This window comes from Littorina saxatilis, linkage group LG12 (genome assembly GCF_037325665.1).
Source record: "Littorina saxatilis isolate snail1 linkage group LG12, US_GU_Lsax_2.0, whole genome shotgun sequence".
Lineage (NCBI taxonomy): Eukaryota > Metazoa > Mollusca > Gastropoda > Littorinimorpha > Littorinidae > Littorina > Littorina saxatilis.
The window spans coordinates 45809689-45828083 of NC_090256.1; the positions used below are offsets into that span (position 1 = coordinate 45809689).

The following is an 18395-nucleotide window of genomic DNA, read 5'->3' on the forward strand; positions in this document are numbered from 1 at the left end:
AATTGTATATGAATTATTTCTTTTTTGAACGAGTCTGACAAAACAAAAAATCAGGCCTGAAACAGAGAGAGACAGAGGATTCATTTGCTGTGTGGGGAAATGTATGAAACAGAAAAGAAGGAAATGAAGCTGATGGAATGCAATGAAGAAAGAAACACACAGATACAATGTTACTGTGGTCCGGTACTGGTTAAAAGTCAAATTCGTTACATTCATGATGCTAATTGAAGCGTGAATATTCATTACACATGTGATTGATATACTGAAACAGGACACAATATAAGTCTAACTCATTAGGTTTGACGTCAATGGACACTGCAATGATTTATTTGTGTGGTGGAAAAAATGAGAGCGTGACTCAGTGTTTAAAAAGATGTTCAACAGTCTTCTCTATTTCATGCCAACATTCACACACCAGTGTTTCGTTTCCGTTTACGAAAAAGGACCACGCGTTCTCCATGTTCTGAACAGCTTGGCTTTCCTTTATGTACTCACTGGGACCATTCTGTTAATCATACACAAGCATTAATGGAATTCAACATCTTGGTCCGTTCTTTTCTATCGTCCCTGTTGAATTACTTCACTTCTCGAATGGTGTAATTGAATTTGCTTCTTATTTCTGGTTATTTTACACTGATCATTCTGTTTATATACAAAAGTATTGATGAAACCAACTTCTTGGTCTTTTCTTTGCTATCGTCTCTCTGAGAATGACTTTACTTCTGGAATAGTCAATTTATTTTGTTTCTTATTTCTTTTCTTTTACAGGAAAACATGAAATCCATAACAACCTCCCCTCCCCCTCACAAGGACTACTCTAAATAATTGTCTAAACACACAGCCTCTCATTGCTCACTTCACTTTGCCAGGAAGCACGCTGAGAGCGGGAAAGAGAGGCGCCATTACCACCACCTTGTCGGCTATTGACAAGGGGGCTATATCGGGACACACACTAGCAGCACGTGCGACCTCTGCCCTGCAGGTCAAGGACACAGACAAAACAGTCAATAATCTTCACCACCCACCCCGTCCCTCCCCCCTCTCCTGTCCTTCTGGCTTCGCCGGCTTGCGAATACAATTACAGCTTGAACGGATACTCTGGGAAATCTTTGAACCTGGAAAGAAAGAGAAAATGTCATGTACATAATCCTTGGACTGATATTTTTGATCTAATCAATTTAATTTATATTTCATTATATTATATCATATAAACAAACAAAATGTTTATATTTTATCTAAAAATACACGAAAGGTTTATATCTGCATACAGAATATAAATATATATACGGAACCTAAAAGAATGTACATAAGTCTAAGACTGACAGGGTTTTATTTTTAATGAAATGTGTTCAGAAAAAAGTCTTTGACTTGTAAAGAATAGACAACAACATGTACAAGTCTGGAACTGACAGTCTTCAATAATAACTGCTCAGAAAATAGAAAATGTGAGGGCTTACATAAACCTGCGAGTGACAGGTTCAATAAATAAAAATTATGACCAGTGGTGGACTCCTCGCACGTAAGACCTCTGTGTGTGTCTGTCTCTCGCTCTCTCTTCCTGTCTCTGTCTCTGTCTCTGTCTCTGTCTCTGTCTTTTATCTCTATCTTCCTGTCACACTGTCACTGTCAACAAGTGTTTGCGTGTACGCCTTTCCAGTGCGGTTTTATCGCTACACAGAATATTGGTTCTTTGTCTCTCACTTTTTTTCTTCTCTCTCTCTCTCTCTCTCTCTCTAACTCTCTCTCCCTCTTGTGTGTGTGTGTGTGTGTGTGTGTGTGTGTGTGTGTGTGTGTGTTTGTGTTTGTCTGTGTGTCTGTGTGTGTGTCAGTTCCAGTGCAGCAAGTGAGCATTTAAAGTGCCATTTGAAACTAAAGATCTAAAATTATGACATGTCAAGCGTTGCAGGACACAGGAGCTTGTATCAAATCGCCGGTCGATCATTATCTACAGTCCACTACTACGACATACTACTAAGTACATAGTATAGTATATAGTACTTAGTAGTATGTCGTAGTAGTGGACTGTAGATAATGATCGACCGGCGATTTGATACAAGCTCCTGTGTTGCAGGATATCACATGGCTACAAGTAAGATTATTTATTTATACCCCGGTCACACAGAGACGCCGCTTCTACTCCGTTGTAAAAGTGCACGCTCTCCCTACGCTTATTTAGAACTGCACATTACAAGCGTAGCCGGTGTCACGAACTGAAACCTCTGCTGAACAATCCTTCTCATTGCGGTCAATGCGCATGCGCCAATCTTGGACTTAAAAAATGCGACCCTTGGGTTAGGGTTAGGATTAGGATTAGGGTAAGGGTTAGGGTAAGGGTTTAGGGTTAGGGTAAGGGTTAGGTTGTTCACGACCTGATTAATCTCTCCATTGACCGCAATGAGAAGGATTGTTTAGGCAGAGTTTTCAGTTCGTGACACCGGGTCTGGGCGCAGTACAGTCGTGATGCAGTCTTTTTTATGGTCCCCGTCACACAGCTCTTCGTTTTTACGACGACCATGCTGATCACTCCGATCTGAAAAAGTTATCAAGTCGGGGCTCGCTGTCAAAATCCAGCACATGGCGAATAAAAAACAAGTCGCGTAAGGCGAAAATACAATATTTAGTCAAGTAGCTGTCGAACTCACAGAATGAAACTGAACGCAATGCCATTTTTCAGCAAGACCGTATACTCGTAGCATCGTCAGTCCACCGCTCATGGCAAAGGCAGTGAAATTGACAAGAAGAGCGGGGTAGTAGTTGCGCTAAGAACGATAGCACGCTTTTCTGTACCTCTCTTTGTTTTAACTTTCTGAGCGTGTTTTTAATCCAAACATATCATATCTATATGTTTTTGGAATCAGGAACCGACAAGGAATAAGATGAAAGTGTTTTTAAATTGATTTCGACAATTTAATTTTGATAATAATTTTTATATATTTAATTTTCAGAGCTTGTTTTTAATCCGAATATAACATATTTATATGTTTTTGGAATCAGCAAATGATGGAGAATAAGATAAACGTAAATTTGGATCGTTTTATAAATTTTTATTTTTTTTTACAATTTTCAGATTTTTAATGACCAAAGTCATTAATTAATTTTTAAGCCACCAAGCTGAAATGCAATACCGAAGTCCGGGCTTCGTCGAAGATTACTTGACCAAAATTTCAACCAATTTGGTTGAAAAATGAGTGCGTGACAGTGCCGCCTCAACTTTCACGAAAAGCCGGATATGACGTCATCAAAGACATTTATCAAAAAAATGAAAAAAACGTTCGGGGATTTCATACCCAGGAACTCTCATGTCAAATTTCATAAAGATCGGTCCAGTAGTTTAGTCTGAATCGCTCTACACACACACACACACACACACACACACAGACACACAGACACACAGACACACACACGCACATACACCACGCCGACCCTCGTTTCGATTCCCCCTCGATGTTAAAATATTTAGTCAAAACTTGACTAAATATAAAAAACCTACATCACGATTGTACTGCGCCCAGACCCGGCTACGCTTGTTTTGTGCAGTTCAAAATAAGCGCAGGGAGAGCGTGCAGCTTCGCGACCTGGCAGATCCCACCCCGACCTAACCACGCTCATGGAGATCCTGCCACGTTTGGCCCACGATTGGCCACGCTTTCGGACACTTTTCCGTCGTAGCAGAAGCGGCGTCTATATTATGTGACTAGGGTATAAGTGCCAAGTGCTGGATTTTGACGGCGATATGCCCCGATTTGATAACTTTTTCAGATTGGCGTGATCGGCATGGCGCTGTGTGACCGGGCCCTTAACAGTTGAACAGAGTTTGCAATGCAACTTGCACTGTTCCAAGATATTGTATTCACTCACACATCCCACCTCCATACCATCTAAAAATAAATCTTCAATCAGACTTGGTTTCCTCCTAAAATCAATTGCAGTTTTTTTTGTCTGTTGTCCTATTTAAATCACGATATTTTTGTTCTGAACCAAATATTAAACTTTTCAACGTTTTTAAATACGTAAAATTACAATTTAAAAGGTCATCGTAACGGCAGAAATGGGAAACGGTCAACAAGGAGTACACTTCCCACAGAGAGAGAGCAGCTAACTTGAGCAAGACGAAGAGACCTAGGGGGTCAATCAGGCACACAAACAACCAAGACCTTCCCGTCACTAAACCCTTCAAGCGTGAAACGCCAGGTGACGCGGGGCCCAGGGAAGCCCTTGTAGACTTCCGACTCGTGTCTCTGTCACAGCCAAAGATGCATGACTTCATCTTCCTATGGCCCCAATCATGCACCTCACTGGCCCGCCGTGGGGACGGCTGATTGGGAGGGGCAGGGGAGAGGAGGCGCAGGGGAGAGGAGGGGCGGGCGAGAGGAGGGGGTGTGGGAGAAGGGGGGATGGGGGAGTCACGGGACACATAATCTTACAAACCCAATCACAAGACTTTCAGGGACGTCTGGAGAAGGGGGACGAAGAGGTGGGGGGGGGGGGGGAGGACTTGGGCAGGGAGGATGTGGATGAGGATGCATGTAGTACCTAGTAAATCTTATGTTTAAATTCCTGTCGTGGTATTTTACAAGGAATAGATTATAAAGAGAAGAATTTTAGAAATTCAGGGGCGGATCCAGGGGGGGTTTCCGGGATTTCCGGAACACCCCCCCCCCCCCCTAGCCTAAAAAAAAATTAAAAAAGAGGAAAACAACACAACCAAATTGAAAATAAAGACAAACTTACGGCTCAGAATTGCACCAGATTGCTCCATTTTCCTTGATTTTTATCAATTTAAAAAAAAAATGATGTGATCCGCCCCTGGAAATGATATGTATTGGTAAGGGAGAGGTGGGGGTGAAGGGGTCATAGGACACATCATCTCCTTGCAATCCCAATCACACCTTATCTTGGCTGCTTGGGGGAATTGGGAAGGGTGACGGCGAGTAATGTGGAGACGTGGAAGGTGACAGCAAAGAGCTTCCCCTCTTTGGTGACAGGGAGGGGAGGAGCGGGGATGTTGGGGGGGGGGGGGGGGGGTGGCACAATGAGGGGTAGGGATAGAGATGAGGATATTGAAACGGAGGTGTCTCTCCAGGGCAACTTCATCATGTGTGGTCGAGTTCTCATCAATTTTCCAACGCGTCTCTTGGGACAGTCCAAAGAGTCTAGCACCTTATGAAACCCTTCACACAAAGACTTGCATGAAACCCTTCACACAAAGACTTCACTCCCCGTCCATGCAGCGCCAAGGCCAATATCCCCACCACCCAAAATACGGCGCTGATGAAAGGAAAGCTTGCCTGTAGCTACGATACAGCAGCTGATGAAGTATGTTGCAGCAAATACCGATCATACTCAGCCCTTCGTTGAAGTGTGTTTATAGGAGCTGAGAATATGGTCTGTATCATATGATGGCTAATGGCCGTCCTGCAAGTTAGGCACACACACACACACACACACACACAAACACACACACACACACACACACACACACACACACACACACACACACACACACACACACACACACACACACACACACACACACACACACACACACACACACAAAGAAGAAGAAGAAGAAGAAAAAAAAATGTAGCTATTGACACTGATGACCTCTTTACTTTCATTTTATTTTCTTATTTTATTTTGAGGAAGCCCCCACTTTCACAAGGGATCTCTTCTTTAGCCTTTTTGTCCCAAACTGAAATTTAAAATAAAATTGATGGAAAATAATATTGATAGCCTCATGAAGTGTGGGATTTTTGAAAACACGCAGTTTTATTCACAAAAATGTAAATATTGGTTCTCTGGGTTTGATTACACCCCACGCTTCTTCGTGCCCCACTGCCCCTCCTTCAGCTGAAGGCGTGTTTGATTTCATCAGAAGAATCATTTTTGACCTCAAAACACATACTTACCAGTTATGGATAAAAAAAAATGACGGCACGATTTCCCTTGGTTAAAAACTGAGAAAAAAATTCTTGAAAGGCTGTGCGTGTATTTTCTGCGTGTGGAATATGTGGCCAAAGAGAAAAAGAACTAACATTTTCGTCATTTTGTGTGTTTTTCTTTTGTGGATGAACTTGATAAGAAACCGCTAATGCTTCACATTACACGCTAGCTTAACATTTTCGGTAAAAAATGTTCTCCTTATAATTTTCGTCCATGACAAAAAGCACAGAGACATCAACGCGCTGCAACAACATTCTTTGGGAGCACGAAATCGAACTTCCCTTGATTTACGAGGCAATTCCAAAGCTTTCCAAATGTCATGGTTCATTCACAGAAGAAAAAGACAGAAAAGCAATCTGAGAAAAACACGTAAGATTAGAAAAAGAAAGCACCAGGAGCATCAAATCATACAAGAACGCTGAATTTACCGACAGAGGGCGACATCAACAAAAAAAAGTGCATAATTATTTGTGTGCATTAAAGGTGGTCGTCTACATTTTTGCTTTTTTTCAATAATCTTATGGTTAGATTTCGCTAAAAAGTTATGTCAGATGATGAATGAACCATGGGGAAAAAAGTTATAGAAAAAAAATATATGTAAAAAAAGATTTTATTTTTGGGTAGCGTGACTCACGCTTCCAATATTTTGTTTTCTGTTTGCTGAGAACATGTGCTTTGCCTAAAAATACTGACCAATCAAATTCATGTCACGCCCAAACAAGTGCAGCAACAGTTTGACATTGGAGCACTGTCCACGCTTTTTTTTAAACGCACGAAATGCACGGGATTTGAGAGAAGTTTTGCTCTTGGCATTTTCCAAATAAGGATATCCTACTATGAGTACTACGCTGGAATACTACAATGAATTTTCAAACGGCTACACTGGCTTCGTCTTTCCTGATCGAAAGGGGGTGTATTGTTGATATTTGTAGATAATAGACTCTGCATTTTAATGGTCAAATGGCGATTTCGGTATAAAAATGTAGACAAGGACCTTTAAATCTTAAAAAGTAAACGGAGTTCCAACTCATATGGATCGATACATAATTGACTTGTATTTTTATCCAAAGTATGGCATTTTACTGGTGCAATAGCCGCTTGGTTAAGACGTCGGACCCAAAATCTTAATGTCGTCGGTTCGAATTCCAGTCTTGGCGTTTCTCTTTTCAGAAAGTTTGCTCAGCCGTGAGAGAGACAGGGAGAAACCAGCGCGAAACGTCGAGCGTGGAATGACGCTGTCAAGGGCGAGCACGCAGTGTAGGTCGGGTTCCAGGCCGCCTTCGCTCTACAAAAGTCGGCCCTATTTTTCAAACACTAACCCCCTGGATAATCAGAGAGAGACCTCAGCTTTAATTAGACATAGACATAGAACACTTTATTATCTCAACGAGGAGAAACTCAGGTGTGGTGTATACAGCATTACAATAAACAACATACAACGTAAGAACATGAATAAAATATCGAGGCGCAAATAGTCCACTCATAATAGTCAAGATCAGGACGACAATATGAAAACAAATCTCTCTCTCTCTCTCTCTCTCTCTCTCTCTCTCTCTCTCTCTCTCTCTCTCTCTCTCTCTCTCTCTCTCTCTCTCTCTCTCTCTCTATCTATCTATCTATCTCTCTCTCTCCCTCTTAGGTATGTAATATTTATGTACAGCTTTTTATAAACTCTTAAGCGAGGTTATTGATCTAATAACCGATGGAAGTGAGTTCCATACCATGGAACCAGAAAAGGCTAGACAAGGTTTGTACACATCGATCCGGGGTATTGGTGATAGAAAATTGATTGACCCGTATCGTTTGGTGGCTGTGGGAAGCAGGGTCTATATATAATTGAGCACTTCGCCTTGGTATACTGCACACATCAATACAGTTTTATTAAATTGTAGCTGTTTAACTAAAGGAAGAAAGTGAAGAGTTTTTAACTGAAATCAGCTGACGTTTGTGGACCATTTAATATGAATTTGGCTGCTCTTCGGTGTAGAGAGTTCAACTTTTTTTAAGTGAACATCGGAGACCCCATCATAGAGAGTTGATGCATAATTACTGTGGGATAAGATGTGGGCATGATGGAAAAAGTTTCAGTGTTGTAATATATCTACATACTGCTTTTACTTCGATAACAGAAACAAGTTCTAAACACTTTTATTTATTTATTATTATTTGTTTTACAAATATGACGTACATGAGATTGCAATTTTAATTCTTGATCAACTATCACGCCCAGTACACGATGTTCGTCAACCTGCTCTACAAGTAGTGAATCAAGAAAAAGCTTTAACTCGAGAGGTTTTGACTGGTGCTTTTGCCTTGTCGTAATACTCATGCTTTGTGTGTGAGAGACAAGACAAAACAAGGCACGACAAGACACGATATGGCTATACAAACAAACACAATACAAGACAATCCCTTCACTGAACCAATGTCGGATTTCAAATATGCTTGAACTTGTCTTCTTTAATTCGAAATAGTCCATTGTGCCTTTGCAGTTGATGCTATTCAGTCAGAATGTCCAAGCTCTCTTAAAGTGCACTGAGTGGAGAGGGAAACCCACGTGCCTATTCAGTCAGAATGTCCAAGCTCTCTTAAAGTGCACTGAATGGAGAGGGGAAACCCACGTGCCTATTCAGTCAGAATGTCCAAGCTCTCTTAAAGTGCACTGAATGGAGAGGGGAAACCCACGTGCCTATTCAGTCAGAATGTCCAAGCTCTCTTAAAAAGTGCACTGAATGGAGAGGGAAACCCACGTGCCTATTCAGTCAGAATGTCCAAGCTCTCTTAAAAAGTGCACTGAATGGAGAGGGAAACCCACGTGCCTATTCAGTCAGAATGTCCAAGCTCTCTTAAAGTGCACTGAATGGAGAGGGAAACCCACGTGCCTATTATCAGAATGTCCAAGCTTTCTTAAAGTGCACTGAATGGAGAGGGAAACCCACGTGCCGAAAGGTCAGAAACTCTGAGCTGAATTAACGACATCCACAATGAAATTCCTTAGTACTCAGTGCCCTAGACTCTCCCCCCGTTAACCACTCATCGACCTACGAGATCTGATTTTCCCGTCTTCGTGACATTAGGCACGCTGCAAATTGATGGATATTCCAGGTCACATTTGCTCGCCTCATTTCTTCTCCTGAAAGGAAAGGCTACAGAATTGCTTTGACCTGAACTGATTCCTGATCACTCAGTCATTTGCAGCCACGATTGCTTTGAAGCAAGGGCACGCCAAAAGGGGGAACATGAACTTTGTAATACATACGAATAGATCTGGCCATGACAACAAAACAGAACGCTATTATATGCTCTTCTTTGACTTAGTATCGACATCAGTTAACAGAATGCATGCAGTCTGTGCCCAACAACAACAACAACAACAACAACAACAACAACAACAACAACAACAACAACAACGAAGTTTTCTTTTTAATTAAAGCTCCTTATCTATTGTTCGTTCACGAGAAGAAGAAAATTTGAAGAAAAAGAAAGAGGAGAAAAAGACACAAATTTGAGTTCAAGAGTCTGAGACACATATATACAAACTTCACGAACAAAGAACCGACGATAACGGAATTCTTCAATAATAAATCACACACACACACAGGCACTCTCTCTCTCTCTCTCTCTCTCTCTCTCTCTCTCTCTCTCTCTCTCTGTCTCTCTCTCTGTCTCTTCTCTCCCTCTCTCTCTCTCTCTCTCTCTCTCTCTCTCTCTCTCTCTCTCTCCCTCTCCCTCTCTCTCTCCCCCCCCCCCCCTACTTCTCACTCAGACGCGCAAGTCACAGTAAACGCACGAAGCCTCTTCTACTTCCAGCCTTCGTTAATCTAAGGACATCCCAAGTCCAAAAACAAAAAGACTTCCAACGCTCCAAAATTCAGAATAAGAAAACAAGAAAGGTAAGTTGTTGGAACCTTTGTTATTGACAAAACAATACGTTACAGTCACAAATACATCGACCCAACGGTCTCTAAAATGCACAGACACACAGTTAGTAACAAGAACTTAGCTTGATGGAATGTTCGGCCGCTTGCTGGGAAAGTCCAAAGCAAATAAATGATGATACATGTATATCAATCATTCATGCTATAATAATGAATTATATAATTATTCATTCGCTTGGTACTTTCCCAACAAGCGGCCGAACATTCCATCAAGCTAAGTTCTTGTTACTAATTGTTTGGCTGTGCACTTAAAAGACCGTTGGGTCGATATATCTGTGTCTGTAACGTATTGTTTTGTCAATAACAAAGGTTCCAACAACTTACCTTTCTTGGATTTTTGATTCTAAGGACATCCCAACTACACTTTCACAGCCAGAAAGGAAGGTGCCAGGAATATGAAAGTGACCACTGTTCATTGACCAAGGGAACTGGTCAGCTGTTACAGCAAGGACAGCGATACGTACAGTGACCACTGTTCATTGGCCAAGGGAACTGGTCAGCTGTTACTGCAAGGACGGCGATACGTACAGTGACCACTGTTCATTGGCCAAGGGAACTGGTCAGCTGTTACAGCAAGGACAGCGATACGTACAGTGACCACTGTTCATTGGCCAAGGGAACTGGTCAGCTGTTACTGCAAGGACGGCGATACGTACAGTGACCACTGTTCATTGGCCAAGGGAACTGGTCAGCTGTTACTGCAAGGACAGCGATACGTACAGTGACCACTGCCCAGTGACGAAAGCAACCCGGAAGGCTAGCGGCGTGTCGCGGAAACGCGTGGCCCTTGTTAGGTTTAACTGCTGACCGTTCACTCGCCTCATAGAGAGTTCGACTAGACTTCTTATGGGGACCTGTCTGTTGTGGAGTAGTGTAGTGTAATGTAGTGTGGTGGAGTGTAGTGTAATGTAGTGTGGTGTAGTGTTGTGTGGTGTAGTGTAGGGTGGTGTGGTGTGGTGTGGTGTAGTGTGGTGTGGTGTAGTGTAGTGTGGTGTGGTGTAGTGTAGTGTGGTGTGGTGTGATGCAGTGTGGTGTATGTAGTGTGGTGTAGTGTAGTGTGGTGTGGTGTAGTGTGGTGTGGTGTATCGTAGTGTGGTGTGGTGTAGTGTGGTGTGGTGTAGTGTAGTGTGGTGTGGTGTGATGCAGTGTGGTGTATGTAGTGTGGTGTAGTGTAGTGTGGTGTGGTGTAGTGTGGTGTGGTGTATCGTAGTGTGGTGTGGTGTAGTGTAGTGTGGTGTGGTGTAGTGTAGTGTGGTGTGGTGTGATGTAGTGTGGTGTATGTAGTGTGGTGTAGTGTAGTGTGGTGTGGTGTAGTGTGGTGTGGTGTATCGTAGTGTGGTGTGGTGTATCGTAGTGTGGTGTGGTGTAGTGTAGTGTGGTGTGGTGTAGTGTAGTGTGGTGTGGTGTGATGCAGTGTGGTGTATGTAGTGTGGTGTAGTGTAGTGTGGTGTGGTGTAGTGTGGTGTGGTGTATCGTAGTGTGGTGTGGTGTAGTGTGGTGTAGTGTAGTGTAGTGTGGTGTGGTGTATGTAGTGTGGTGTAGTGTAGTGTGGTGTGGTGTAGTGTGGTGTGGTGTATCGTAGTGTGGTGTGGTGTAGTGTGGTGTAGTGTAGTGTTAGTGTGTGTGTGTGTGTGTGTATGTGTTCGCACCTTTTCCATCTATAATAAAAGTCTGTACTAACACTTCGAGGGTGACCAGCCGTTTGTTCTTGTTCATCGACGATAAGGATGACATCTCTTCCTCAGATAAAGTGAAATCAAAAATCTGAAAACGAAAATAAACCGCTGGTCGTGACACGTTAAAAAGAGCTCTTGGTCATCAAAAATTCTATATGATACCCTAGTTCTTAACAAAAAGTGTGTATGCACAAGAGGTTAATATTATCTTTAAAAACAAAGTTAAGAACAACAAGTTTTAAACGTTGACGTAATCTTTCACAACAAAGCTCAAAACAAAGAAATCTGCGTAATACCCAAAAGGTTAATGCATTCTTTTAGAACAAAGTTGAAAACAACAAGACAACATGATACAAAAGAGGTTGATGTAATCTTTAAAAGTTCAAAACAAAGTAAGACAAGCTACTTTTATTTTTTTTAAATTTATTAACAGTGCTGTTGTTAGTCTCCTATTGAAAACGTGGGCTACAAGAGACTGAAGATCTTGCTTTGCCATCTTTCAAAGTCGGAAAAGTAGGCTAATTCCCGTCTGCTTCCCGAAATAGTGAAATCGGATTTAAGAGGTATTATCTTTCGCGGCCTGAAGGCAGCCTTTTTTAATCAAGATTTGAGACGTGGGAATGTCTTCCACTGATGAAATGGCTTTCTTTGAATCCAGATCGGAGACGTTGTAACGTGTTTACCGATGGAATGCATTATTTGATACCAGATGGGAGACATGGGAATGTGTTCCACTGATGAAATGGCTGCTTTGATTCCAGATCGGAAACGTTGTACTGTGTTTACCAATGAAATACATTGATTTTGATTTTACATGGCAGAAGTACGAATGTGTTCCACTGATGGAATATATTTCCTTGATTCTAGATGGGAGACAACGGAATGTGTTCCACTGATCGAATACATTTGGACGGGCGCAGTGGCGTAGTGGTAAGACATCGGCCTCCTAATCAGAAGGTCGTTAGTTCAAATCCCGGTCACTGCCGCCTGGTTGGTTAAGGGTGGAGATTTTTCCGATTTCCCAGGTCAACTTATGTGCAGACCAGCTAGTGCCTTATCCCCTTTCGTGTGCACACGCAAGCACAAGACAAAGTGCGCACGGAAAAAGATCCTGTAATCCATTTCAGAGTTCGGTGGGTTATGGAAACACGAAAATACCCAGCAAGCTTCCTCCGAAAGCGTCGTATGGCTGCCTAAATGGCGGGGTAAAAACGTACATACACGTACAAATCCACACGTGCTAATACATGAGTGAACGTGGGAGTTTCAGCCCATGAACAAAGAAGAAGAAGAATACATTTCCTTGATTTTAGAAGAGATAATGTACTCTACTGATGACATGCACTTTGTCGATTCCAGATCGGAGACGCGTTCATGTATTTTACTAATGGAACTAATGTACTTGGCAGATGAAAAGTATTTCTTTGATTCCAGAGCCGAGTTGTATTAATGTATTGCACTAATGAAATGTATCTCTGATTCCAGTGCCAAGTCGTATTAATGTATTCCACTAATGGAATGTATCTCTGATTTCAGTGCCAAGTCGTATTAATGTATTCCACTAATGGACTGTATCTCTGATTCCACTGCCGAGTCGTATAATTAATGTCTTCCACTTTGCCTGCGCGCGTATAGTATGTTGGTTATGATTGGTCATAGTATGTTTGTTTATGTTTGGTCGTTGTCTTTGCCTGTGCGTGTATTGTATGGTTGGTCGTTTTCTTTGCCTGTGCATGTATAGTTTGTTGGTTATGTTTGGTCGGTTTCTTTGCCTGTGCGTGTATAGTATGCTTGGTCGATGTATGTATTGTAAAGCGCTAAGAGTAGACATTTTTCTAGAATAGCGCTATAAAAGTGTGCATTATTATTATTAATGGAATGTATTTCTGATTCCAGTGCCAAGTCGTATTAATGTATTCCAATGATGGAATGTATCTCTGATTACAGTGCCGAGTCGTGTTAATGTATTCCACCAATGGAATGTATCTCTGATTCCAGTGCCAAGCCGTATTAATGTATTCCACTAATGGAATGTATCTCTGTATCCAGTGCCAAGTCGTATTAATGTATTGCACCAATGGAATGTATCTCTGATTCCAGTGCCAAGTCGTATTTATGTATTCCACCAATGGAATGTATCTCTGATTCCAGTGCCGAGTCGTATTAATGTATTGCACTAATGGAATGTATCTCTGATTCCAGTGCCAAGTCGTATTAATGTATTCCAATGATGGAATGTATTTCTTTGATTCCAGAGCCGAGATGTTGTGATGTATTCCACTAATGGAATGTATTTCTTTGACTTCAGAGCCGAGATGTTGTGATGTATTGCACTAATGGAATGTATTTCTTTGATTCCAGAGCCGAGATGTTGTGATGTATTCCGCTAATGGAATGTTTTTCTTTGACTCCAGAGCCGAAATGTAGTAATGTATCCCGCTAATGGCATGGTGTTTTGTTTTAATACTCCAGAGTCGTACTAATTTATTCCACGAATGGTTAAATTGTATTTGCAGGAAAATCAGAAACAGTATTATTGTCCCACCCCAGTGTCATCATATGAAAACGAGTGTCTACCGGACGAAAAAGTAAAAAAAAAAAAAAGCCCCCAGTAATTCCCCGTTTTCCTCGTGCATATCAAACCATGCGAGGGACCGACCTAAATCCTTCACTGTCAGACCCTCAAAGTTGCAAAACAGCTTGGGAGACAACCAAAGGCACAAGACACCGGTTTGAAGACTTACAAATCACCAGTGTCTTTACCCCCAATATATGTTCAAGAAAAGGTTCTATAAAGACAACCAAACATGTGTGAAAGAAACACGAAAAAAATTCCTCTTCTGTAATGTACTGAGTTCAATATCGGGTGCCTATGCCTCTGACCTTTTTTTGGATTACTAGTTTATTTTTTCCCCTAATGCAAGAATGTCTATGTAGCGCAACGGTTAGCGTACTGCGTTTTGAGTCGGCAGGTCGTATGTTCGAGCCCTGTCAGCGCGGTATTGTTTTAATTTTATTTGATTGTTTCTTTACTCTCCTTTGTTTTGTTTTATTTTATTCTATTCATTTTTATTCCAAAGCATTATTGGTGATCAATTGCAATACTGACCAACGCTCGCCAGGTACTGATTTGGTCCCCCCCGCGGGTTAGGGGGAAGAATTTACCCGATGCTCCCCAGCATGTCATGAGAGGCGACTAACGGATTCTGTTTCTCCTTTTACCCTTGTTAAGTTTCTTGTATAGAATATAGTCAATTTTTGTAAAGATTTTAGTCAAGCAGTATGTAAGAAATACTGGAAACTTGCATTCTCCCAGTAAGGTAAATATATTGTACTACGTTGCAAGCCCCTAGAGCAAATTTTTGATTAGTGCTTTTGTGAACAAGAAACAATTGACAAGTGGCTCTATCCGATCTCCCCCCTTTCCCCGTCGCGATATAACTTTCGTGGTTGAAAACGACGTTAAACACCAAATAAAGAAAGAAAGGTACTGATTTGATATTGATCACTGCGGAATTCGTTGCGGCCAACCACTGAAGCAAACCACTAAGTGTAAATGTTTTGAGGTATGAAACATACCTTGGTATTATGTCAATTCTTTTTGCATTTTAATCAGATATGATGAAACAAAAATGTCAATCTAGATCAGGCTTAGACGCAGAAAGACTTGTCTTTAGGCAACATGACTGATGAGCGACTCAGTGACTCGTAGCGAGAGATGCCGTTCTTATAGACCTGTGTAACGAGATTCTGTCGAAGTAATTCGATGCTAACCCTGCAGACTTTTGTATTGCCGCAATTAAAACACATTTATTTTGTTGGTAGCTGTTTGTTTCCTTGTGGATGTGTTATGTGCAATTAAACGGGTACGGACACACGTTTTACACATGGGTTACACGAGTTGCAAAGTATTTGAAACGACGGTATTACTGTATATACAGTGGTGCCTGTGTTGAAAGACGAATACTTTCTTTCTTTATTTATTTGGTGTTTAACGTCGTTTTCAACCACGAAGGTTATATCGCGACGGGGAAAGGGGGGAGATGGGATAGAGCCACCTGTCAATTGTTTCTTGTTCACAAAAGCACCAATCAAAAATTTGCTCCAGGGGCCTGCAACGTAGCACAATATACCACCTTACTGGGAGAATGCAAGTTTCCAGTACAAAGGACTTAACACCTCTTACACACTGCTTGACCAAAATCTTTACAAAAACTGACTATACTCTATACAAGAAACACCTAACAAGGGTAAAAGGAGAAACAGAATCCGTTAGTCGCCTCCCACAACATGCTGGGGAGCATCGGGTAAATTCTTCCCCCTAACCCGCGGGGGGTAAAGACGAATACCATTTGGACCAGCCATGAGTGATGGAACATTGTACGCGGGGTATCTTGACAGGCACGTTTTAGAAGAAATAATAATGAAAGTGACAACAAAAGGTGTGTTTTTCAAGCGAGGTGTCCGCAATCTGCATGAAAAAATATAGCTCTTAATTTATCTACATCGCTCGATCTTTTGTCTTACGTATTTTGTGTGTGTGTGTGTGTGTGTGTGTGTGTGTGTGTGTGTGTGTGTGTGTGTGTGTGTGTGTGTGTGTGTGTGTGTGTGTGTGTTTTATGTGTGTGTGTGTGTGTGTGTGTGTGTGTGTGTGTGTGTAAGCACGCGCGCGTGCTGCGTCCGTTTCAGTGAGTGATTTCTCAAAAAAAGTCTTGATGTTTTTAGTGCCATTCAGAACTAATGTGAATTAGATTTTTTTTCAAACCGCCCGGCACTACAAGGCATTTATTCTTGATTTTATAAGGACATAAAAATGTTATAGTATTTGAGTCTTGAATTGCGATTTATTTATATTAATGAGCACACACAAAAACTTGCCCCCCCCCCCCCAAAAAAAAAAAAGAGAGCATATTTTATAAACAGAACAGGAAAAGCGCGCATGATTCATAAAAAAATGATAGCATTGGCGGGGCTTGAACCAGCGACTTCAGGACGCAGCGCAGCGCTATACCACCGACCTATGCGGATATCTGTCGAAAGTGGAACATTTAGGAATGCCTATTTTGTGAGATGCAAAACACACGGCAAAGCTCACTGTGCAACCCGACTCAATGAAAGGCCCGTTGGCAGACTATGTCGTGTGAATTAGGTCAGTTCGACCACGGACCTACATTCTACTGGATGGCTGTCTCAGGATCTAGGTCACTTTAGTGGGAATATCGGTCAACTTCGAAACCTGGGGACCAGCCACTTCCGGTTCTCCTTTCAGAGTATAAATGAGATTGCTGGGGCCGTAGAATTTTTCATCCAGTTTTGTCCTTTTTTCCCAAAATTGATATTAGTCGGAAGAAACAAGCACACGTGTGGTACGTGGGGGTATTTCCCGGCGAGTTTTCAGTGTTGTTGTTGTTGCGAAGCGAAGCGGCGTGCGGAAGGCAGGCAGTGTGTGCATCAGACAGTGTTGTTGTGATGGATGGATGAGTGAGTGATGAGGGTGAATGAGTTAGTTAAACTGTGACTGAATATCTATTGATTGATTGATATTAAAGTGAACATTAGGGGGGGGGGGGTAGAAATGCACCATTGTGCACTCGCCTTGATGTAAGGAACACTACTGCAGTCTCCAACAGCTTCAAAGTGGGTTAGACAGGCTCTTGATAAAGACTGAGGCAAAATGTGCCAAATCACACATTGTCTTGTAAGAAGGAAAAATCTTCATTTGTCACCTTTCTGCACTTTTTTGACTTTGAGTGCATAGCCACAATGGTCACAGACAAGATGCATCAAACAGATTTGAAAAAGACCCTAAACTGAACTTGTTATGACTATTTGTAACCCCTCTCATCTTTTTGACTGGCCGTACCTAAGCAAAAAGGCTAAAAAATCATAACTAATTCCATGTTGACTTTTTGGTGGGGTGGACCTATTGTTCCAGACTCGCCTTGATTAGAGCAAAACTAGTGCAGTGTCCAACAGCTTTTAAAATTTGTTTTGACCTCTTGACAATGTACATGTCAACATGTAATCCTAATCCCTGACTGTTGTGTAGTAAGAAAAAATCTTCATTTCTCCCCTTTCTCCACTTTTTTGTGTGCCAGTGGATAGCCACAATGGTCACAGAAAATATGCATCAAACAGATTTGAAAAAGACCCAAAACTGAATTTGTTATGACTATTTCTAACCTTTCCCACCTTGTTCACTTGGCCGTACCCAAGCCAAAAGGCTAAAAAAAATTCATAACTAACCTATTGTTCCAGACTCGCCTTGATTAGAGCAACACTAGTGCAGTGTCCAACAGCTTTTAAAATTTGTTTTGACCTCTTGACAATGTACATGTCAACAATCCCTGCTATCCCTGACTGTTGTGTTGTAAGAAAAAATCTTCATTTTTCCCCTTTCTCCACTTTTTTGAGTGTCAGTGCATATAGTCACAATGGTCACAGAAAAGATGCATCAAACAGATTTGAAAAAGACCCAAAAGTGAACATGTTATGACTATTTCTAACCTTTCCCACCTTGTTCACTCGGCCGTATCCAAGCCAAAAGGCTAAAAAAATTCATAACTAATTCCATGTTCAATTTTTGGTGGGGTGGACCTATTGTTCCAGACTCGCCTTGATTAGAGCAACACTAGTGCAGTGTCCAACAGCTTTTAAAATTTGTTTTGACCTCTTGACAATGTACATGTAAACATGTAACCCTAATCCCTGACTGTTGTGTAGTAAGAAAAAATCTTCATTTCTCCCCTTTCTCCACTTTTTGTGTGTCAGTGCATAGCCACAATGGTCACAGAAAAGATGCATCAAACAGATTTGAAAAAGACCCAAAAGTGAACTT

General features: G+C 41.6%; 1 protein-coding gene across 2 annotated transcripts in view; it reads right to left on the reverse strand.

Annotated features, from left to right (window-relative positions):
- The window catches only part of LOC138982063 (aldo-keto reductase family 1 member B1-like), a 34808-nt gene continuing 16413 nt past the window's right edge, over window positions 1-18395 (reverse strand). Inside the window, exons 9-10 of one of the 2 annotated variants that reach the window (XM_070355284.1) lie at window positions 11563-11645; window positions 1-1115 (exon numbers count right to left, since the gene is read on the reverse strand). In XM_070355284.1, the coding sequence (XP_070211385.1) occupies window positions 1079-1115; window positions 11563-11645 (120 nt within the window). In that variant the 3' untranslated portion in view covers window positions 1-1078. Of the gene's footprint in view, window positions 1116-5607; window positions 5693-11562; window positions 11646-18395 lie in introns of those variants that run through there. The other variant, XM_070355285.1, reaches the window with a different exon arrangement.